The sequence below is a fragment of the Lampetra planeri genome, unplaced genomic scaffold, assembly GCF_965212315.1.
Source record: "Lampetra planeri unplaced genomic scaffold, kcLamPlan1.2.h2 scaffold_771, whole genome shotgun sequence".
NCBI lineage: Eukaryota > Metazoa > Chordata > Hyperoartia > Petromyzontiformes > Petromyzontidae > Lampetra > Lampetra planeri.
The window spans coordinates 14961-38835 of record NW_027615593.1 but is presented as its reverse complement, the minus strand read 5'-3'; the positions used below and the strand labels follow the sequence as shown (position 1 = coordinate 38835).

The window sequence follows — 23875 nt, the reverse complement described above, 5'->3', positions numbered from 1 at the left end:
TTCAGGAGGACGGCGCTGAGAATTGTCGGTACAAACGCATCAGAAAAGCAGCAGTCGCAGCGCCGATGAAACTGTGACAACGCGTTGATCATCGGACTAAACGGGTCAATCAGCTCATTTCCTATTCGTGTCAACTCTGTAAAGCTTCAATTTACTTCAGTCTGCTAACATCACTAACTCAATTAGTATGCAAAAAAGACAAATACAGTCAACAACATTTCCCTGGATTCATTTCCAGGGATTATTCATACAGTAGCAAGTTCTGGTAAGGACAAAATTGCCTTTGTACATCATCAGCTTCTTTGCAGTAACAACCATGAGCGGATAACGGACAGCGAGGACAGCTAATGACCTTGGGTTAACTAGTGCCTAACCAGCCGTTAGCAGCAAATTAACAGTGAGCCCATGGACACTAACAACCTGGACAACACACCGTGCGCCATGAGCTTTAGAGCATCTAAATAAGGCCTTGAATGTGCCTTCTCTTTTTAAGCCTGATGTGCGCGTCTGTGTCAAAACGCCAGCGTACCGACAGTGAAGGGTCCGTGTCGATGCACTGCCTATGGAGAAGAGTTTGAAATCAATACTTTTCTAAAGGTTGTAAGTGGAACATAATGGTAAACTTGTTGTAGTTAGTGTGGTAAAAAAGATACGCTCACTTTCAGTCTGCAGACGTAGAAACTGATGTCTGCGTAGGCTGTGACGTACACCGTTGATTAATTCCACACAGAAGCAACAACAGCAAACTGAAAAAGCTTGATGATCGGCGGCCATCTGCCTCGATCAGCAGCGCTAATGAACTGGCTATAATCATCCATCCACCTACGTCTGTGGGTACAGTTGGCTGCAGCGTCACTCACCTGACCTCAAGCTCCGTGTGATCCAAGTGAGCCACATTCAACCATTCACACTCACATTCAGACCTGCAGACAAGTGTCTGATTCACATGATTGTGTGTGTTTGATCATGTTTTTTTAACTAATAATAGTAATTACACTAGTAGTAGTAATAAATGATTGTAGAGGGAGGAGTCCAGGCCTTTTCCCAGAATGCTTTGAATGGTGGAGAATAACAAGATGTGGTGTGTGTGTGTGTTGTGGGGAGGCGGGGTGCTGAGTGATGGACACTTAAGCGCTACCTGGGGACGTGAGCTGTGCAGGTCACATCGCACATTTTTTTTTTCCCTTTTCAGGAGGAAAACAATGGCGGTAATATTTATTCATGGCCTCTTCTTGTTTTCCCAGTGCAGAATAAATGGCTGCAGTGACACACGTGTTCGCCTGCACATCATCAACCACACGCCAATAAGTCTCCGTTAGCGGCGGTGGCTCGTTCCCACACAGAAAACCTCTCCAGTCCACGCTACCTTCAGCTCAAAGTACGACAGGAAACCACTGAAAGCAGGTTCAATCGCAGAACACACATTTTTTAAAACAGCGCCACCTGTTGGAGCACCAACGGGATTGATGGTGGGGGGGGGGGGGGGGGTTGCAAGGAGAAGTCATTTGTTCTCCAGCACGACAGGGGAGATGAATGTGTTTTATTTTATTTTATAAAGGCGGCGGTGCAGAGAGCATGGAGGGAAAACAAGGTACTGGTGCGTGAGGACCATCAGCTGTCTGATTTTTAAGGTGGTGAAATTCTCCGTCACAAAAAGGACCAAATGAGGTGAACTTCCAACAGTTTGTGTGTTTGAGAGTCTGATGCGATGACGGACCCCGGAGTCCTTCATCGCACACGTAGCAAAAGCTAAATGACATTTGTGTTAAATTCCTTGTTCCAATGAATTAACTGACAATTGATCACTAGAATAGGTGATGCCTCTAGTCTAGGTTTGGTTTGAAATGTGGTAGGTACATGACACACCCTGCTCCGTCTCTATTCTCTTGTTGGTTGTCTCTCGCCGTGGGTGCCTCCTGCCGGTTGGAGCTCCACCTGACTCCTCTCAAAGAGTGCGCTCACTTCTGATGTCTGTGCTTAAGTCGTACAAATCAGCCAGTAACCAAGCAGCAGCTGAAGTACAAACTACGATAGATCGCTGTCAGCTGCTCAGGGGAGAAGAATTTCTTCTGGAGAGAACACGACTGAATGTATTCTCCCTCCGCTGAGCGTTATTGAACATAGTTTGATGACATTTGGCTTTTGGCTGAAAAATGCAAACCTGTTAAATCCGCAGTGAAACCGGAGCCGGCTGGTTTCCTCCTGGTGAACCTGCTGCTGGGTTCTCTGGGGCCCGGCTGAAGCTGCCGGCCTGCTTCTCCTGCTGTGGGTATGTAGCCGGCAGTCACTTAAGACACGGGCCAATATAGTGGGTGCTGCTGACGAGGCTCAGGACCGGAGTTCAGCAGATGATGGGCGGTCGTTCACTCAGAGTGAAAACATGTCTGCCTCTGGACTGGACCAGACGACGTTTGGGCCATCGACACGTTTCACTGAAGCTTTGTATCAGACTACCTGTGAACATAGGGAAAAACAAGGTACTGCGTCGATACTACCTTTATAGAATGTATTCAAGTACTGGGGAAGGGAAGTGTCACTTTAGAAGAGTGGTCCTCACAGGAAGGTACTATTACTACTACTGGACATTTGGTGAATGTGTGGATTCAACCGCTACAAGAGTCACTACAGTAGAGACCACATAGCTTTATCCCCGTACACACATACTGTACATGTGTCTGACTGTGACTGCATACTGTACCTCTGTCGGGAACTGTGTGGCTGCAATCCGAGGTGTTACCTGGAGTGATGACACCCATGGAGGGCCCACTTCCTGTTTGGGCGCACACACCATCTCAACCTGTTCACACAAACTTTCAGGATTTGTATTTCTATAAACTCAGTTTGGTGGCGTTCTCCCAGACACATGGCAGCTATCTGTGGCTTCCTGTAAAAAATTGTCACGGATCCATTTTCCCGTGTCATCTTTGGGGGGGGGGGGGGGGGGTCAGCGCTCTACCGCAGAGTTCTATTCTGAGTGAGTTCCCTCTGGCGTCCATGTTACGCTCAGAACATGGAGCCAAAAGTCGTTGGTGTGGTGGAGCTCAGCTCTGCTCGGCTAACACCGCCCTGCAAACGTGGGAAACCAGAGACGGGCGCAAACCCCCGCCAAGCTACAACTCCTCTCATTCGTCAACACGCTACTGCTCGGGGGGGGGGGGGGGGTAAACATGGCTGGGCTAGAAGGATTAAACCACTAAACCCGAGTTACACAATATACACACAGTGGGCCGCCCTCCTACAGGCTGAAACATAGTGACTGCTGCTGGCGTGGTACATCTGGTACCTGCTAGTACCTCAGGCATGTGTCCCACCAGGGATGTCAAGGTAGATTAGGAATGTGACAATCTGCTCATGTTGCTCTGGAGCATTGTGGTCTACACCGCCACAGTTTGCCTTCATCAAGCCACTGCCCTCAAGACACACGATGATGTGAGTTATAACGCGTATATGACATGACCTTATAATACATTAGTTTGCTATCTGGTCTGTTGTACCGGAGCAATTTAACTTGATCCATGAGGGGGGGTTTATGGGGGCTAGGAGAGGAGAGTCCTTGGTCTGAAACTACTGGAAAACGCTGGTTTACACAAGAGACTCTGAACAGAGACAGGAGACTCTGAACATTAAATTCTACAGCTGGTAAGTGCAGGGGGAGGCTGCACTGTGAGTGGGTGGGGTCTAAAATCCTCCAGGCTCCGCCCATGCTGCAGTAAATCGCTGAGATACAGGATAAGATACAGGAGGGTTTCATCCTCTGCAGAGACCAGTACATCCAAACAGTTAAAGGAGCAGGTAAGTGACCATAGCAGTACTTTTATTGTAGATATACTGGGCTACAATGATTAAAAAAAAAAGAGAGAAAATTCAGACAAAACAATTTAAAGGTATTTGTGATCCATAAGGTGCAGACCGCAAAACCACTGCAGCGCATTGTTACAGTATGAGTGAGTCCCTTAAAACATCTGCTGCAGGTTGTGATGGCCCATAATTCCCCCGTTCTCATCGCAGTTCATTGCTCCACGTCGCTCTGCTGGTGTTCTGCTGCCTGACGCCCAAAGCTTCGCTGCCGCCGCGTGCTGGCGCCGCTGTGCTGGCTCTGAGACAAACCGCGTGGCTGCTCCCGACGCTTTCACAGTTTATCAAACGCATTCAGTCCCTCTGCTGACATGAGTCACCTCGCTCCAATGGCCCTGATAGCAAAGATCCAGGTTCTTCTGGGGGTTTTTTATTGGTCAATGGGAGGAAGTGTGTGGGGTTTTAGTTTTGTTTTTGAGTGTTTTTGGAATGGGGGGTTGACTGAATGCTAGAAGAAAAAAAAGTTTGCCTCTAGCCGCTGGCTCAACCTGCCAACCTCTGCTGAAGGTCGATTGCAACGGGACGACGGCGGGAAACATTCAGTGACCGAGAGCTGCAACTCTGACTGTCACCTGAAAAATGGTATCTTCAACATTAACTTTTTTTCGTTCCATTGGAAACGTTTCTAGCCTGAACGTAATCTGCTTGATGGAGGAGACGACTGGTCCGATAACCGTAGACGATCGGTCGACCGTGACGAGAACAGAATAACGTGAATCTTCTCTCTTTGAGTATTTTCCACAAAATGAAGATCTTTTCCGGCAGTGTGAGCAAAGGCCTGCAGCTACGTGTTCAAGCTTGTTTACCGGAGCTCCTTCTCCACACCGACGTTCCCCTCTACAACTTCCAGGGACATTCTTTGGAAGCTCATGCACACGTAACATCGTGCTAATGAGAAGAACCGAGTTGTCGCCTTTGCTCTAGGGACCAGCAGGTGGCGTTACTGTTACTGTGCTGTTGCATCGCGGGGGAAAATACTTTGAAAACATAGACTGAGCAACTGGGCCGTGCAGTGCGTTTTTCAAACTCCGCCTGCTGAGGTAGAAGACGCCGCCTGCTGCGAGGAATCGGGATCAGATCGAAACGAAGTCTTGAACGTGTCACAAAGTTCCCAGGAAAAAGTGACAAGGAGAAACATGTATCACCACATAAAGTTTTTGAGCTCTGAGTGCATTTTTCCTTCGAGCTCCCTGGAAAAGGCTTCGTGGTCCAAAGTAACACGCCTGCAGCAGGAACGAGCGGGAACGAGTGGGAACGCCGCGTGCCGTCAGTGAGAGTAGTCAGAGTGTCAGTTCATTCAAGTCATTGCTGGATATCAGAATGTGTTTCCAAACGGTTCAAAGCAGAACGTCAGCGTGCGTCCACACATTTTAGCCTCAAATTGCAGATTTTTTTCTTTTTTTTACAGTGTATTTTTTCAATGCAAACTCTGGCATGATTGCGTCCGCCTGACCACACCCCTCGGATTCTTCCGTTAAATATGTTTGTGTCATACCAGCAAGTGAAACAGCAGCAAAGCCTGAGCCACAAGTTCATCCCCCTGACATAACGTATGTACACGTTTTCCCTCCAACGCTCCCTTCTCTCTCTCTGACATGAGGTAAAGTATGGCGCCCAAGTGCAATGCTCAATTGTGCTACATTTACAAAAAGAACAAAAAAAATGCTAGTATGAGAAAACTACCGAAAACTTCAGCACACCCCCAAACGCTCGCCCCTCCTCCGACAGAGACCAGCGCGCCGTTGCTGGATGTCGTCATCGCTCAGTCCCGACTGTGGGGGCCGCGCGTGTTCACATTCATTTCTCCCGATGACCCCCTCGTGGCTGGGTGAAGCTGTGTGACCGACGGGTCACGTCTACAGGTGGACGAGCGAGTTGGCTGCAGGAGAGGTAACGACAGACTGCACTCGGAGAGGTTCTTCACTCAGGAACTCAAAGATGTATCGCATGCAATCGCATCTAACGCTGCAGCTTTAATTGTCATGGTTTTATCGTTGAATTCTCCGTTAAGATGAGTGGATTCTAGGTCTTTGACCCTGATTGTGTGTGTGTGTGTGTGTGCGCAGCCTTAAGTCTCAGACTGAATGTTAATCGTGTTAATTTATCTCCAATCAATTGGCTGTTTGTTCAGATTTGTCAAACATTGTGAAATGAGTTTCAAATATCAGAAATGTTTCTCGTATGAGAAACGGCAATCATTTCAACTAACATGAATAATTGGAACAGCTGATGATTGAATCAGAATCTAAGGGTTTTTGGCAGATCCTCTAAAACCATTGAGAGAAAATAGTACCATGTATTTTTTTTAAAAGCTAAAACCCAGGGAGCTGATGTGAATCTGATCCGTGCAGATATTCACTCTGTCCAGTTGATCTGACTGTTGACTGACTTAAATCTGCTCTGCAGTCGCATATTCTTCCACACCAGAGGCACAAAGTTTACACATATCAAACTCGAGGCAGAAACTGCTGCTCGGGACCCTGACCCACCGAGTCCGAGTGCAATCTGTTTACCTCCACGAGCAGACTCGTCCGGTGCTTTTTCTCAACCTGACGTATGGGAGGGAGGCGGGTGGGAGGGGTGGACGATGCAGCTCTCCTCTGTAGCTTGATGGCTGACATAAAAAAAAAAAAGGAAAATCCAACAGATTTCCAAACAATAAAAAGGTCAAATAAAGAGGTATTACAGTTACAGTGCAAAAGAGACGAGAAATTCAAGCTTCATACAAAAACATAGCACCAAACAAAAAGAAAAAAAAGAACAGAAAAATGCATGCAATTAACTGAGGTATTCAAGTGAAGAGGGCTTATTGATGAGAAAAGGACATTTAGCGAGAAGCACTTGAACTTGCAGGATCAGAAAAACACACAAAACCAAGGCTGGTATTCTTTCCCCCACCCACCGACCGACCGACTGGTTTCCACTTCCGCTTGAGCTTTGGTAGCAAACACTAGCACGCTGAAATCAAATTGGCCTGTTTTTTTTTTCCTCTTAGTATTTCTTAAAGACTGTGTCAGAAAAGGTTCCGTGTCTCTCACACAAGTATCCAATTTATAGAAAAGTCTGCAGCATACTGAAACGTGTGATATGTCCTCCTCCCGTATCAAAACCGCATCATTCGCTCCGTGGACGCAAGGAGCAAGCGGCGCTGGGGCGGGTCAATCGCTTGGCGGTGTTCGGATAGCAAATTGCCACGGAACGCCATGAACGATATGATAAATCAATTGACTTTGAACATTTATAGAAGCCATCCAGTTTACACATAAGCCACAAGAACATGCAACTTCGGTTAAAAACTAGTTTAAATTACAGTAACTGGGAATGTTCCAATCCGCTCGCAGGGATATGAGGGAGCAGCCTCAGCGTCTAAGGCCAACGATATCATTCATGTAGATTTATATATATATTTATAGAACTTTGCTACCTACATCATTTTGGTGTCAATGTGACCACACAATTCTTCAAAAATTACAGACCCTAATGACTAAGTGCAAAAAAAAAAGATTTTGATATCATTTCAAAACAGATTCAGACGGACGCACCACCAGCTTGTTGTTTTTGCTCCAGCGGTATCTGCTCGCCATGTCTGCCATTAGCTTAAAAAAAAAAAACAAAAACACACAAACAGGGGAAAAAAACGCTTAAAACTGACTGGCACTAGTGCACAGGCTGAGGAGTTGAGCGTTTGTTTGTTTTCTCTCTCCTTCCTACAATGCCGCACACCTCAGACTGAGCTATGTACAATCTAACACTACTAAGGAACAGCTTCCTGTGGCTTACGGAGCAGACGGGAACGCGGTGAGAAAGAGACACACTGACCTGACTTGACACTTTGCCGAACGTTAATAAAGCACTCGCGTGACTACACAGAGCGAAGAGAGAAAGCAAAGATTGTGTTCGCGCCAATAAAAAATTAAACAAAACAAAAAAAAGATCTGATGTGAAAGTTGTCGTGAGATCGGTCTTTTCTTCTCCAGACAGTGTTCGCCGGCTGCCTCGTTGTGCCGTCGCAGGCTGAAGATTGGAGCAGAGCGCCGCCTCATCTCTGGCGATAGCTTAGGTGCTAATGCTGGGAGCTCTGCGGAGGAGCTCAGTTGTTTTGGACCCTGAGGTTGATTGGCTTTGAGGCTGCGCAGCGCTCGCCGTGCCGCCGCTGACTTGGCTATCCGGTAACTGCGGCCGACTCCTTTGAACTTGCCCTTTCCGACGACCTCCGACTGTCACACGAACCTTCCCGTCGTAGGTTCTCTCTGCAGGGCTGCACACATGAAACAGTCATCAGTCACGCACGTTTGTCCTTGATTACAGTATACTATAAACTACTATATACTATATAACTACTATATACTATATAACTATATATTACTTGGTAGTAGATGTATTACGACACATATCAGCAATGAACACTTCCATTATTACTAGCAGTTACACCCAGGACAGTTTCATGTTTCCACAAGAAAATGTGTTTTCTGGAGAAGCACTATAAGAGGGAACCAGCAGTCCACCTTAAAAGGTCAGTCCACCTTAAGTGATCCTGAAGTGTAATTTATTGTCCATCAACATCTTGCCACTGCTGACTCACACCTCACAGCCAGTAAACTTCAATGACCTGCGGCTCGATCGAGTTAGTGACACGTTTGGCTCTAAACACCTCGATGCTCCTCCTACCTGAACTTGGCAGTTTCTGGCTCCATCTCGAGTAGCTCCCTGACGGGTGAGCGTGGCACATTGGCGGAGAATTTCTCTGCGAGTACATGTCGAGAGTTATAGAAGAAAATACATCAACAGTATTTCTGGGCATTCTCGTTTCCATGTCATCAAACAAAACCGTCGATCGCCCGTTCCTCACCTATCAGAGGCCTCATCATTGGATAATACACCTGCCACACCGTCTCCAGCGACATCCCACTGTCCATGTAAATTGCGCCGGCTAGCGACTCAAAAATATCGCCCATGGCCTTTGGGACCTCGATGTCCTCCTCCTTCTCTTCGTCTTCTTCCGAGCGCCGCAGCTGGAGACAGACACACAAAACATCTTAGGTGACGACCGTCAGTCTCAGACGTCTGTTTCAGTCAGAAGCAGACGTCTGAGAGCATTGACCACAGGAAGGACCGAAGGACCTGCTGCTCTGGCTGTCTCCATCCAATCAGAGCAGGAGAAGTTATTATTGGAACACTGCTGATCAGTACACAGGAAGACATCTTTAGTGGTTCGCACGGACAAAGTCGAGTTTAATTGTAGATGATGGACGAACGTTGATCAGCATTAGTGACGACTAATTGATTAAGACAGGGTTTTAAACACTGATTAACACTACATACAAATGTCTGCTGAGGTTAACGTCTTCACGACGTCACTGTTTGTTTACACACGTGTGGTATATTGTCAAAATGTCACACGCCCTCGCTGGCTTCTATGTATATAGAGCTGAGATGGAAAGTTGGGAAGATCTACAACCTGTGAACCAGCAACGACACGCAATATTGACAAAAGAAAAACAATGTGTGATTGTGGCACAATGACAACATGCATAGTCATCGTCCGTCACATCGTATGTGACATGACATTCTCACAGGGGACAGTGGCTGTGTACAGTATTTTTCATCGGCAGGTTGATGGTGTCACGTGACGAAGAATGAACTGCAGCACTTATTTCTTTCAGCTGTTTCGGAGAATGTTTGTGAATGTGCCTGCTGTCCCCCAGGCACTGAAGTACCTCTCACGCAGAATGAGGCGAGATCTGGTGCCAAGATAGGCATTTCCCGGCAAATTAGATCCAACTGCAGTTTCTCTTCAGCACTCAAATCACTGAATATGAAACAGATTCAAAGGTTGTTGTTGTTCTGGAGTTTTTCTTTGCTATCAGCTGAAACCAGCAGAGACTGAGCTTCATCCTACGGGATCCGTGCGTGGTGCGGACAGCGGCTCACCTCAGAGTCCATGCCTTGCATCTCGTTCTTCTCCAGCTGGAACTGCACAAAGTCGTCGATGACGTGGAAAAGCTCCGGCGAAATGGCCTTGAAGTACTTGTGGTAGTCGTACTTGACGGCCAGAGAGGCAAAGATAGTGTTGTTGACGAGCGCTGAGCGCAGATCGGTCAGCACGCCGGGGGAGTGCTGCCGCGGGTCTTCATAAAGGTGCTTTGTTATGAGGTAGTCTAGAATTGCATCACCAAGGAACTCCAGTCGCTGGTAGCAATCTGCAGAGCGAGGGAGGGAAGGACACGACAGTCAGCGTGTGCACTGACGTGAACCAGACCTAAACTCTGAAGCTCAATCGTGATGAAGGTCGTGTGATCACGTCAACCCAGAAAACCGCTCCAACTGCTTCCGGAGCAGCTTTAGTGGTACAGCGAGGACCTCCTGTACACAAAACACTGGACCGTATCCGCACTCAAAGAGAGTACATTACAGTACACAAACTACCACGAGAACAGTACACTGAACATACCACACACACACTAAATGTACCACAACGAAAATACGTGGCATTAATATGGTATGTACACGATATAAGCAATTCCATGAATTAAGCACAGCAGATTAATGGAATAAACCTTGAATTGACCAAATTGGCCAAAAAAAAAGTTTGGCCACTGTGCACTGTGCTTCCTCCATCACATGCGCTTTCTAGAACCCCGGACGACTGAGGCCACTTTTGAGCCCAGAGCACAAGACTACTGTTTGTGCCCGTGGGTGACGTGAAGTTGGTGAAGTAGGTCTTGATGACATGAATGTGTAAATATATTTGATGTTTAACTTGAGCATGTTTTCATACAGTGGATAGCTGCTAAGGAGCTACAAGCTAAATGGAAGCTCGCACCATTTTGCTGACCAGTCATTGACTGACCAACATTCCCCAGCTTAAATTCCTATGGAAATCTTCTGGTAATATTCCAGCCTTTGCAACTCTACAGGAGTGTTCAGTGTGCTCGGGCTCATCGTGGAGCCCTCTGACCTGTGATGGTGTTGTAATGGTAGGAAGCGTGGGTGAAGGCCTGCAGGAGATACGCCTTGTTCTGGAAAGTGTAGCTGATCTTTCTTTCAAAGTTCTCGAAGCGGGAGATGAGGTGGTTGAGGGTTCGCTCAGCATCTGGATGGTCCAGCATGCAGCGGGGCGGGATCTTCAGCCAGCCATAGCACAGGTTCACGGCTGTAGTAGGCGGGACGAGCATCGCCGCGTCTGTCAGGCTCCCTCTCTCCAGCGGTAACACCTGCCGCCAGCAGAGACATGAGGTTCACAAACACGTTGAAGGTTTGAACATTGCTACAGATGGAAATATTCACAGGGTTATAGAAAAATTACATCTCCGCTAGATTATAAAAATGGATTGACACTATAACAGGGCATGGGACCGATTCTTTTCTAAGGGTTTTGAGAACAACAGCACATGAATTGATGAGATGGTGTAGCTGTGACATATCACATTTATGTTAGATTCCAACCTGAGTGAGTGAAGTAGTCGGTATTAGCCTGTCCATGTTGGTTGCCAGAGGCCGGGGACCTACTGTAACGCTATCTATACAGCAGTCTTGAAGTGTGAAATAAATAAAGAAAATGTTATAAATAATAAATACCTACATGAGATCCTGTACAGAATGGACAACAATTACGTTATTTTTAATCAGCTGTCGTCCTTGATGGCGTGACCCCGTTCTTTCTTTTCCTTGTCAATTTTTTATTTATTCAGTCTGCTTTTGTTTTGATTTTATTTTTTTAATTTTGTACTGTTTTGGTTTGTTTGTCTGTTTGCTGGCCTGCTCCCCCTGGAATAATTAAACTGATTCTCAGTTTCTCAGAATTTTGCAGCAGTGAACAGTGAAACTAAAACGAACTGTGTAGCAGTGACACTAGTGGTTAAAGTGTGTTTTTTTTGTGCGTCCTGTTGGGAGTATGACGCTGTGACACTCCAGGTCTGCTCACCTTGAGGCCCAGCGAGCAGAGGAAGAGCTGAGCGGCCCGCTCGCCGCAGGCTGGTCAGGTAGCAGCCCCAGCAGAGCCTCCACGCAGTCGGCGATACTCTTGTCTGCAATACACTGCTCCGTGTGCAGGTCGTAGGAGATGGACTGCTTGCCGAGCTCAGCCCCACAGTTCTCCTCCGATGGGTTCCAGAAACCCTCAACAAAGTCGTCCTCCTCGCCGGCCTTGCTGGGGTCCAGGTAGCACATTGCGTCCCATGAGCCTGTAGTCAAACTCCTCTGCCGAGGAGCCGCTGGGCGCCGGCTCCGACGCGTAATGACCTGCGGAGGGGAACAGAGGCTTCTTGGGCGCCTTCCATTCATATGGCGACTCCATGGAGGGGGAGGGGGGCTCTGCGACGGGCTGAGAGTGGGCGGGAAGCCACTCAGAGAAATCTTCTTGCCGAACGCACCGGATCCTAACAGCATGTTGTCAATGAACTTGATGTGTTCATTGTAGTACTCCAGGTCCTCCTCCAGGTTTACTTCATCCTTTGCTCGTCCTTCAGCATCAGCTCAGCATCCTCATCCACCTCCTCACAGTCCCTCATCGTCCTCGTCATAGTCGTTTCCTGAACGTCCATTGGCCAAAAGCTCCTCTTTCACCTGTGTGATGGACACAAACAGATACCAGCACTTTTAGGACGTGCCTGGAGGTAATAATAAAACTAAAAATACTACTCTGTTCCACAGGTCTAAGTCCGTTCTCTCCTAGTGCGGTGCTATTAGTATCGTGGCAACTCACTTGAGACATCAAACAAATATTCTTGCCGTTACTGCTTGTGTATTAACGTTGATAATATTTCTACTCCCCTGGGTAAATTATAATACATTTATTTTAAATTCAAGTTTGTACTCAAATCAGTGCTAAAGATGCTATGTGTAATCTATCTGATACTACAACTGCATCCTAATACAGTAGTATTGTTGCTCTAACACTAATATTAAGATGCCATCAATTGTCAGCTGCAAATGAATCTTTTCTGCCCTCTAGTGGCTTGACACATCACTCACAGAACTTGGAAAATGCACGTGCACACAAACTCTCACCAACACATGTTCTGTAGGTGTAAACACATATTTCAGTCATATCAAATCTTTCTTAGAGTGGAAAACGCTTTTTTTAAATTGGAACTTGTGAGCTCCTCATAAGTAGTTGTTTCTCTTGTGTGAATAAACTGAACAGAAAAAAACTCCACACAAACAAGAAAAACACATTTTTGAGCGCAAAGCAGCAAAGGGCCTCCAAAATGGTGACATTTGGCACAGACACTGACATATGAAAAACAGATTTCTTCATGGACCCCAGTTTGCCCAAGTCAAAGAGAGTTTGGTTATTGAACCACTAAGGGGCGCTGCATGTAAATATTCATAATAACTGTTGAGCTATTCCTTTCCAGCCATTTCTTTTTGTCATAGCTTTGTAAAGAGAAGAGGTGAGGCACAATGGGTGTATTGGATGAGCTTTGTTTATAGCAAAGATCTTTGAAGTTTACAATGAAAAACCGAGGAAGACAACACGGACTGGAATCCACTGACCTCCTCTGAGTTGGTCTATCAGTGCTGCTCTTGTCCTGGTTCACCAGGTAGCCAGGAGGCAGCCAGTTGACGGGGGGGTCAAAGATGGACACCCACCATTCTGCTGGGAAGTCCCTTCTTCTTCCCCAGACGGTACAGGTTACAGTTGCTCACCTGAACGAAAAGCAGAAACAAGTTATACTCAGGAGGAAAAATTCGGTTCATTCTTAAAGTACTGTGTCCAACTCTGAAATCAGCTGTAGTCCATCACCCCCACGTCTCACCTTCTTGCTGCGCATGTAGCTGAGTCGGCCCCTCGTGGGCATCGGGATATGTGCAGAACAAGTACGTGGTGATGGCGTGTTTGAGGAAAGAGTCACCAAGCATCTCCAGCCGCTCCAGGTTGAAGCCATCGCTGGCGTTGGACAGGGTCAGGGCCTGCAGGATGAGGCCTGGGTTGGGCCCCAGGCTTTTGGGGGAATCTCCTGCCTCTGTGCTGGGCTGGGGGCCAGCAGCGAGGCTGGAGGAAGGTGCTGTGTGAGCATTTGGGACCCGTGTCTGCCTGGCCGCAGACTGAGGTAGCTTTATTTGTGTGGTCGAGGTCCTCCCGGCTGTACATTCATCACTAGGCTGCGGAGGACTCGACTCGTGCTGGGCTTCTTTCCGCTGGCAGAGGGGCTGCACAGGAACTGAGGTAGTGGTTTGCATTGATTCAGGGCTCTGCAGTCCAGGGGAGCTGGGCTGGGAGCGTTGGCAATTGTCATGTTGCTCTTCTTCTTGGTCGCCGATGAGGGCAGTGCCGTTGGTGAGGTTCCTGATGCAGGTGACTTCCCCGCCTGGGGACGAGTGGTGACTGCTGGGTTGATTGAGAGAATCAGACGAGTGGTGCTGACACTGACCCTCGTCCTCCTCGCTGCAGGATTCTGGGGAGGAGATGAACGTTTTGCTGTCGATGGATCTCTTCCAGCCAAAGTCCCAGATTTGGATACCTGCCACACACAAGAGCAGCGGTACATTACAGAGGACGGAGTGAGAGGAAGAGGAATCTCTGTGCAGAGCAGGGCATAAACATCATATGTCTTTCTTTCTTTATTTCATTACCAGTATTTGTTTATCATATGTTATATGACAACTGTCACGAATCACATCATCATGAGCGGGAGGATAGAACATTTAGAAACCTGAAGTCAGGAGGGAGGATCTGGGATCCCACTCCAGCCTCACTGGCTGTCTGGGATCTGAGCTCCTCAGCTGTCAGGAGGCAGTGGAGGCGGTAGAGGATGCTGGGCAGACACACTGCTTGCTTTCCTCCACAGGGAGGCGGGGATTGGATGGATGGCGCAGAGCTCAGGAACCAGGATCTGGCAAACACAGCATGGCGAGCACTGAGATACAGCTCCAACACATCTTTGGGTCGGGTTCATCCATTCATCCAGAGACTGCGCTGGACTGAAGCATCAGTCGAGATTTAGGATCAACAGAGTGAAACGACTGATACCTGCTTATTCTGCAGACTCTCCCACTTTGCCTTCCTCTTCTCTGCACTGCTCAGGGGTAGAGCCTTGCCTTTCTGGTTCAGGTGTCGAGGAGTCAACAGGTTCAGCCTGCGAGCGTGAGAGGCAATCATAGCCGCATGTTCTAGAGTACTGAGCTACACAGGAACTCGTCTCTCTGCAGCTGTACAAGAAGGATTCAGCCAGAGCTGAGCTCACCTGGAGGAGGTGTGGTCTACGTCCAGGAGCGGCTGGTTCAGGTTGGACAGGTCCAGGTTGTATTTTGTCTTGTAGTACTCAGCAAACGTCTCATACTCTGGTGAGGGAAACTTGCTGAGAGGCGTCAGGTCCGTGTACACGTCGGCAACATAGAAGCGATGAGGCTGGTCGAAGTTACGATACCTGCGAGAGGAGCAGCGTGACACGTGAGCAAGAGAAACTCTGATGAAGGGACAGTGAATCAGGAGGAAACTAGGCTACCGTGGAATGATGACAGCATCCTGGTAGTCCTCCAGCTTAAAAGTGAAGGGGTTCTGTTTGGTGTACTGAGTGGTAGGAATGCCAGTTCGGGCCTCAGACTTCTCAATGTCCTCCATGAACTTGAAGTCCAGATCGAGTGTGTTGGAATCTCCAACACAAATGAATTCTCTCTAGTGGGAATCTGAGCATCTTTTTGTCTAGAAAACCTGCATTCATGGTGCGTTCCAACAGTTATGAATAATGTTGAACTCATTCAACATTATGAATTCAGATTTACAGTGAAGACAAAAAGGGTGCAGAGCAGGTTCACACAGTTAATTCCAGAGCTGCAGCGCCAACTCACCGACATTCAGAGGTAGAACACAGTAAGCAGAGTCAGCCTGTGTGGGCTTGAACTCCAGTGCAGGTTTCTCCAGGCGGAGGATGTGGGAGAAGATGTACTGGTGCAGACGAGTGATGAGGTCGAGCTGGGCGGCGCCAAGCGTTGAAGCCAGACTTCTGCAGCTCGATGGAGATGGTCACCTCACCCGAGCGGGTGTACACCGGGAAATGGGGGATCTGTAGAGGGGAGGTGGGAGTCGTTTATCCAGTGTTTCGTTGGTGTTAAACATTGAACGGTTGAATAAGACCGGGATCCAGCGTACTCGAGGTATGGGTTTGGCAGTCAGAATGCCAAAGCATCGGGTGGTGTCCTCCGGTGGGTAAAGCTTCCTCCTGCGGAAGTTGAGTTCGTCGGGCAGAGGGGTGGTGAGGACCATCCCAATTACATACAGGTAGTACGTCTGCCAGGTACAGCATAAACTGTCCCGCAGACACTCTGGTATCTGCAAAACGCAGGAAGACAGAGATACAACATACCAGCCTGGTTAGGAAAGAAACATTGCATTCCTATGACAAAAAAAAAGATTTTTTTAAATAACTCAGAATGAAGATATATTAAAATATTTATTGAAAATAAAAACAAAAATCTGCTCTATTTTTCATAGTTAACAAGAATAATTATCTCAGAACTGTGAGAAAGATTTTCATGAATCATCTTACGGCTTTAGGGTAACACTGTCTCCTCTTGGTGGAGGCCAGGTCGGCCTGGAACATTGGTCTCCTCCTCGTCGTGAAGGTCCAGCTCCTCCTCATACTTGACCGTCTCCTTCCCCACTGGCATCAGGTGATCGTCCAGCTCGCCTGGGGAAGACGGAGACAAGAACTACAAGCATGACGGAAACAAACCACAGAGAGACAGAGACTGATGGGGAAACATTTAGGTTAGTGGTTTTTTACCTATTTTGTGGAGCTTCTCACAACATAATAGTGCAACAGCTTTCTCTGCGAGCCGGGCGCAGTTCATTTTCGGACCCTGTGAGGACACAACAAAACAAACATTGAAGTATCTGAAGGAGACAACTGTCACACATCGTTAACGCTGACGCGTGTTTGAATGCACGGAATACAGCTCTTCTTTCTTCATCTTTACTTTAAACAAAAGTTGAAATGATTGAAATGAAGCGATATCCAGGATTCCATTTGAAATGAATCAATCACTCAACGATGTAAGGCACAAAATTCACTTCACTGGGTTTTATGTATAAATTGTGGTCAGAACTCCGTGACACTGCCTGGCCTCCGTACCCAGGTGACTTTATTGTGCGCTCCACTTGCAGTGGACGTCCAAGTCTTTCACTTCCAGGTGAAAACCCCGTTGCTTGTGTTTGTACTTTCATAACCCATAGATGGGAAAACAAAAGAATTCTTGTGGTAGTTATTAGCTGATAAGCACCATATTGTGTGGTATTCCACGTACAACTACACCGTAACAACATTCCTGTTGACAACAAAAACCATTGTGGGTGTACAAGTCATTGACACAAAAAGACCTAAGTGATACAAAACAAAAACAACAGTTTTAAAGCTAAACTGCAAACGATTATTCCCTCCTAGTAACCCAAGAGTGCTGCACAATTAAGTTTAGAGAAAATCTCACAACAAATCATAATGACAAATCCCACTGGCTACACATAAAAGATGGAAGCAGCAGACATCACCTTGACAGGAACCCTCAGCGGGGGAGTTGATGGGTAAGAACAGCGTGGACTGGAATCGTCCATCCGCTGTCTCTGCAGTTTTACACTTGGGTGCTAGATGGGTGAAGGGGTCACTGGGCAGCCGAGCGCAATACCTGAACACCAGAGAGAGAAAACATGTCACACACACACACCGCCTGCTTGACTTGGAGCAACCCGAAACAGCTGACATACCTGTTAATGTGTCCCGATGGCCGTGTTGATGGTGACCCGAGGACCTCCATCTTCAGATCGAAGCACGTACGGCGGGAGGATGTTGTCATCATCCAGAACCTGCTCCACTTCAAACTCGCTCACCTCCACCGACTTGGAGCACTTGTTCCTCAAGATCTGTTCAAACATGAGGAGACTGTCCCTGAGAGATCTAACGTCTCAGCTGTGAGACAGCGTCCCTGGCAGGGAGTCACACCTTCTCGATGGCTTTGTACGTGGTGAGATCTTCTTCGAAGGCTTTGGTCCTCTCGCTGTCGGCCAGCATGATGTAGTTGGAAACAGGAGCACGAGCTCGGCCTTTGGACTGGACGTAGGACCTGTACTCAGTGGGGAGGTCAAAACGCACCACCAGGTTACACTTGGGAATGTCCACGCCTTCCTCCACGATGCTGGTGGCGATCAGCAGGTTGGTTTCATGAGCCCGGAACTTGCGGAGAACCTGCAAGAGGAAACAGGAAGCAGTTTTTACACTGTGGACAGAAGATACAAGCCTGAGGATGAGGAGTCCTGAGTCTTTGCCATTTTTTCCTCTGACGCAGTTGGTGCCCGCCTTTACTCCCACACGGTCCAAATAAAAACAACATCATCACTCTATCTTCAGAAACATCCGACAGGTTCATAGGTCAACAGTAGTCCACAGTGTGAGTGGACACACAGAGCCTCCAGCTTCTCTTCAGGGCATTTCAATGTGGGAGAATGAAATCTGACCCTGTCCTCATACCTCCTCTTGTTTCCTGAACTCCACCTCCATCTGCTTGTTGCGTGGCTGGTTTTTGCCAATGCTGTGGCCGGTGATAAAGTTGTTGCTGATGTAAGCCAGTTCTGGATCCTGCTTCCCCGCCTCTTTGATCAAACTGATGAGGGAAACAGAGTCACCCACAACGCAGTTAAAAGTCATCCTACTTCTCCTCAACTCCTCAGGTGTATTTCATATATATATATATCGCATATATCTTGATATACATTCACCATTATTTCATAAAAACTTGGGTCACTTCTTGTTGTCAACAGGCTAAAACGTGTGGCTTCAATAGTCTTACATATGGTCCGAGGGTTCTAGAAATCACCTGTGCATGTGATGGAGGAAGAACAGTGCAGCTATAGGGGGCGTGGCCTCAGTAGCGTCCTTATTGTAATAGCGGACATGCATGAACTCTGCTTGCTTCAGTCAACATGAATGAAATATATTTTACTCAAACTCGATTTAAGATAGATAGATAGATTTATAACAGTAATTGGTCATCGGCCAGTTCAAGCTACACACAGACAACAAATAACATACGTGTCTTTAATACAAATATGGAATTTTGAAACATGCTATGATCCTACCGATTCAGGACGACGGCTGTGTAGCGTCTCTCCACAAAGATGATTCCACATAGGATGTTGGTGAACGGCGAGGGGAAGTTGGCTTCAGGCCTCTCTTTGGCCTCCACCTCCTCGTCCTCATCCTCGTCCTCAGAATCACTCCAGGACACGTAGTTGTCCTGGTTGCGGTTGTTAGTACCACTCGACGCTCTCAAACTGCTGCCGCTCGAAGGGCTTGTACTCGTGCAGGATCTCCAGCAGCCGCAGGACCTTCGGGGGTGACGAACTTGAGGTCCAAGGAGGCAGGGGAGAAGTGCTCCTCGCACAGCGCGTGGACTTTACGCAGGATGGTGTCGGTTAAAGAGCAGGGAACTTGCGGTTTGAGCTCCTCCTGCTCATGTTTGATGTACTTCTGGAGCTCACGCACCATAATACCTGCTGCCTTGTCTGCACACCAGGGCCCGAGCACTTGCAGCACGGCCCGGCAGTCGCTGAGGACCTGGACGGAACAGAGGAACCAGTGTGTGACTGACTGCCACCGACCAAACACTGAGAGAGCGTGTGTGTCACACACCATTATTATCCATCAAATAAACATCAAATAATCACCACGTAAGCAGAGATTCAGTGAGTGTGACTGACCTGCTTGGAGATGAACGTGGGGTCTCTGTCTTCTCTTGTAACACATATATTGCAGTCATTCAAGAAGTGCAGCGCTTCGTCCAGCTCTTCCTGCAGACAGGAGGACAGTCCACTTTTGTCCACGTACCGGCCGCAGTCCAGCACGACCTCTCTGGGCTGAGAGGCATATCTGAAAGGAGCAGACACACAGAACACCTCAGCATCCAGGTAGGGGTCATTGGTACAAACACAGAATCAGTTGTAAAGACTGGAAACAATATAAACTATAACAGAAATAAGAAGCTTGAAGCTGAGCTGGGCGGCGCTACAGAAATTAAGAAACCACTAACTATTTCCATAAAAACTTGCTCAAACAGAGGCATCGACCAACCTGTCGAGGACCACGAGGTCAGTGGCCGTTTCCGCGTTGCTCTTCAGGATTCGCTCCAAATTTAGGATCTTCTGCTCCAGCTCTGACGGGTCACACTTTCCGTTCAGGATGGAGGCTGTGAGACCCAGAACACGAGGACCATACGAGCAGTCCTCAAACAGCTGCACACAGGGAGAGAACGGTCAGTCAGTGGCAGGTCCTCAGGAGGACGCCTTCTTTCCACACGCTCACCTTCATTATCTCACAGTAGGGGTGGTCTGTGATGGCGAGGTGACAATCATCGAAAACCACCAGGTTGATTTTTGACAAAGGTAAGATTTGATTCCTCAGGACGTGCAGGAATATGTGGCATGTCATCACCAGCACCTGAAGGAGACAGACGATTATTGTCACAAGCACATTCGTTCTCAAGTAGTGACTATTTGGTTAGTCAATGGCTACTGTAACAACTGCTGAGGTTATCAACTGGCTCTTTGTATTGCTTTTTCAGTCGTGTTGAGGGTGAAATTTCTCCAGACCTTGGACATTCAGTTGAACACTTAAACCCATCAGAGGGTAGAAAACAATTAGACATGACGATGTCACCGACGACCCGTTGACGACTAAATTAGCCATCGACTCGTGAAGCTAGTAAAACCTGTGAATCCAGATAGAGTGGATTGAATCAATGATCACACCTGATTATTGATTATCTCCTGACTCCACTGTTGGTCGCTCCATGCTGAGGCCTCGTCCAAATCTGTGTACTCTCCCACCCGGAGGTCAGAGTGAGTCCGGACTGCAGCTGCTTGCTGAACGACAGATGAAACTGCAGAGGGATGCACAGTTAATAACTGACACAACCTCCTGAGATCAGCCCGTTGAGACAGATTCGATCACCTGTGTTCACCAGAAATATAGTCCTCCTCGCCGTCTCCTGGTAACGTCCACGGATTTGGTGAGAGAGCTCTTTTGTTAGAAGTACTGCGATAAAGGTCTTCCCTGAGCCAGTATTCAAGCAGACTATAGTATTATGTTCAAGAGCTGCTTCGAGAAGTTCTACCTGCAGATGGAGATTCAGATGGACAAACTTCAGACAATGAACATCTCAAACAGTGAGGAAAAATGTGTCGGATTCATGCACAGCCAACACCGCAGCCTCCTTGCCTGATATTTCCTCGGCGTGTAGATGTTGTCGTGGATCGCCTCCTGCTGCCATGGCAGACCAAAGAAAGGCCCCATGGGTGATGTGGCAGGGGTGACAAGCTGCAGGCCTGCCATGCTTCAAAGATGTGGAGTTTGAGCGGGCTGAGCTCCTCCAGTCACACCGTCTATCTCATTCCATCGTTTGCTTCTTCAACAGACGTTCACTAGCGAGGACGAAGGACGAGTCATGTGTCAGGGGTGTTTGTATTTATTTAAACAGGAGATCATTGTGACTGAAACATATCGCCATGGTAACTTGCACTGGTGGCCTGCTGGTGAGCAGGTGAAAATCTATTTAAGATAATACAACCACGAATATGTTTTATTTTTATTTTAAACATCAAACATTTATATATACATATATTTAGTCAATCCGGAGTAAAAACATAACTGTGTCATTTGGAGCCTGAAGCTTGAAATGTGATTTATGATCAATTAGAAAAATGCACTTACAGATAATAAGTGTGACTTTCCAAATGAACAGACATTTAATCTGGGCTTCATGATAAAATATTTCTAATTAAACTCCTGAAAGTCCCCCGTTGGCCTGAGTGGGAACCTGCAGAAACACACAAACATAGAATGTTTACAACCCTGCACGTAAAATGTGCAAACTGTTACTTATCTACACAAGAAAAACTCGTCAAATCTCAACTCGACACAGTGGAAGTGGTCAGAACTATTATGACAACTATTATGAAAGAAGATTTCACATGACTTAAAGTCATCACAGGAACATGCAGCTCTGCAGAGAAGTTCTCCAAACTTCCTTGGATTCCGTTGCAACATCTACACGTGTGTGTGTGCCAATACAAAGCCGACATAACATGGTTTTAATGTCGGAGAACATCAGGGGTTGTACACATCCATTAGTCATTATCGTGGATAACATTTGTGACATTGAAATTTCAGGCTGCTATGAATCTTGACAAAATTTAAAGATTAAATGGAAACACTGGTAACGTAAAGCAGCAGACGTTTTACAAAGAAAAATGTGTACAGAATGTGTGTTGTACTGCACATTCACAAGATGAAATACTGATGTACAAGAGAGATTCACCGTTCTGTGAATGCTACAAGTGAGATGCAGCCGGCTGTGGAGAAGACAGGCCGGACAAATGGAACAGTGACACAGAATGCTGTGCAGAGAACAAATCAATATATAACATAGTTATACTGCATGACTTACACTACACTTGCAACAGTAATATTAGCAGGTACAGAGAAGAGGACTGCGATTTGTGTACTTCAGATCATTCAAATTAACAAATGGATTTGTGAAGTTCAATTCATGAAATAGAAAAAATGGAAATAAAGGAATATCTAAGACATTGATTTTACAGAGGAAAACAGCAACTTGATTGTATAAAGTTGTGGTCGAGTTCAAATATGCTCAACAACGGAATGTGAACTCAAAACTGTCAAGAGCATGATTTTGTTTTTTAAAAAATCAGTTTATTTTCTTCTTGTTTTTATTTTTTGCTTAATATTTCTTTGATTTATATACTAATTTTGGTGCATTGTATGCATTGTTTATGTATATACATATATTTCCTTGTTTACTAACTTTTTTGAAACATGTTCGAAATAAAGATCAGTCAGAACTGTGCAATTTCATACAGAGAATTTGCAGACATAAATAAATCCTAATGCAACAATAAACGACTTTTAAACCATAACGCCAAGCTAAAACATCTGACATTGTGTCTATCGAATACGAATCGTTCTGAGAACATTTTCAATCGTGTCATTAACACCTCCTCAACGTGTTATCAGCAACAAAACAGCGCGGAGGATTGAGCGATGCAGGAAGCGCGAGTGACAGAGTGCATGCTGAGTGACGTCAGCTAGCTAGTGTTAACGTTAGCCACCATGTAGCTGAGTACGAATACGACGATTTGGAATGTACGCAACACTTTTAGATTATACTGACAACCAACAATATCAACGCCTTATCAACGACATTGCCCCTATAAGTAACGTGAAATTAGCGTGACTATAGCTGACACCAACCAATACCTGGATGCTAACGTCTGTTGCCATGTGGGAAATTCGCGTTTTATTAGCGAATGGAGAAGTGAGGAGAAATAGCAAGTATGAATGGAGTCTCGAAATAGCCTACCAGACTATGGCAATAAAACAGAGCAAAGACTCGCTGGGCAGCAACACGAGTCTCCTTCAGGGACAGTAATTACAGCTAGCTTGGCTAGCGGCTGCAACAGCGCGCCTGTCTGGGACCAGTTATTTGACGGGCGATCCCGACAGCCACAAACATGTACGTCTCAGTGAACTGCCGGGTCACAATTTATAGATTTATAAAGCTACAATAACACGTGATTTCTTCCATGTTCCGCGTCTAATCTAACACAACGTTTAGCAGCGTCTGACTGGGGCCACCACGCACCATCGCCGTACCAGTCACCCAGCCAGCTAGGTAGCTTGTTAGCTTAGCAAGACGAACACATCAGTTCGTTATTCTACAAACAAACGTACAATCCATCGCATCACCTCACCTGACGTGTGTTAGTCAACGGATCGTCTTAGCTGAAAATCCTGAAGTATTTCGTTTGATATCCTCACTGCCATTCACTCTTGTTACCCCGAGTTGCTGGCTAATAGTCCACAGTGGGACCACTTCCGTTCACCCAGCTCCAGCTACGTCAAGAACTGCTCCGCAAAACAGCGTAAGCGTTGCGCACAACGCGAAGACATCTGTCTGTACAGTGCACGCAATCCCAAATACAACCTGTCGAGCTCTGTATGGAGTGACACAG

The 23875-nt window shown here is 46.9% G+C and overlaps 2 protein-coding genes across 2 annotated transcripts; both read right to left on the bottom strand.

Moving 5' to 3' along the window:
- Nucleotides 1-3003: 3003 nt before the first annotated feature.
- On the bottom strand, nucleotides 3004-18494 carry LOC144741905 (endoribonuclease Dicer-like). Its single transcript, XM_078624401.1, is given in 29 exon segments — nucleotides 3004-3066; nucleotides 6309-6404; nucleotides 7398-7451; nucleotides 7851-8069; nucleotides 8071-8113; nucleotides 8524-8599; nucleotides 8705-8867; nucleotides 9787-10055; nucleotides 10814-11054; nucleotides 11247-11301; nucleotides 11757-11827; nucleotides 11829-11846; nucleotides 11848-12039; nucleotides 12041-12149; nucleotides 12185-12317; nucleotides 12348-12420; nucleotides 13350-13445; nucleotides 13447-13506; nucleotides 13617-13646; nucleotides 13648-14321; nucleotides 14557-14693; nucleotides 14856-14936; nucleotides 15045-15227; nucleotides 15306-15453; nucleotides 15649-15803; nucleotides 16361-16487; nucleotides 17602-17713; nucleotides 17793-18035; nucleotides 18318-18494. Coding segments are annotated over 29 exon segments (4098 nt in total).
- A 427-nt stretch (nucleotides 18495-18921) lies between these two features.
- Nucleotides 18922-21176, bottom strand: LOC144741904 (endoribonuclease Dicer-like). Its single transcript, XM_078624400.1, is given in 9 exon segments — nucleotides 18922-19098; nucleotides 19100-19180; nucleotides 19182-19403; nucleotides 19547-19715; nucleotides 19917-20077; nucleotides 20148-20282; nucleotides 20594-20724; nucleotides 20796-20958; nucleotides 21063-21176. Coding segments are annotated over 9 exon segments (1353 nt in total).
- Between the last annotated feature and the right edge of the window lie 2699 nt (nucleotides 21177-23875).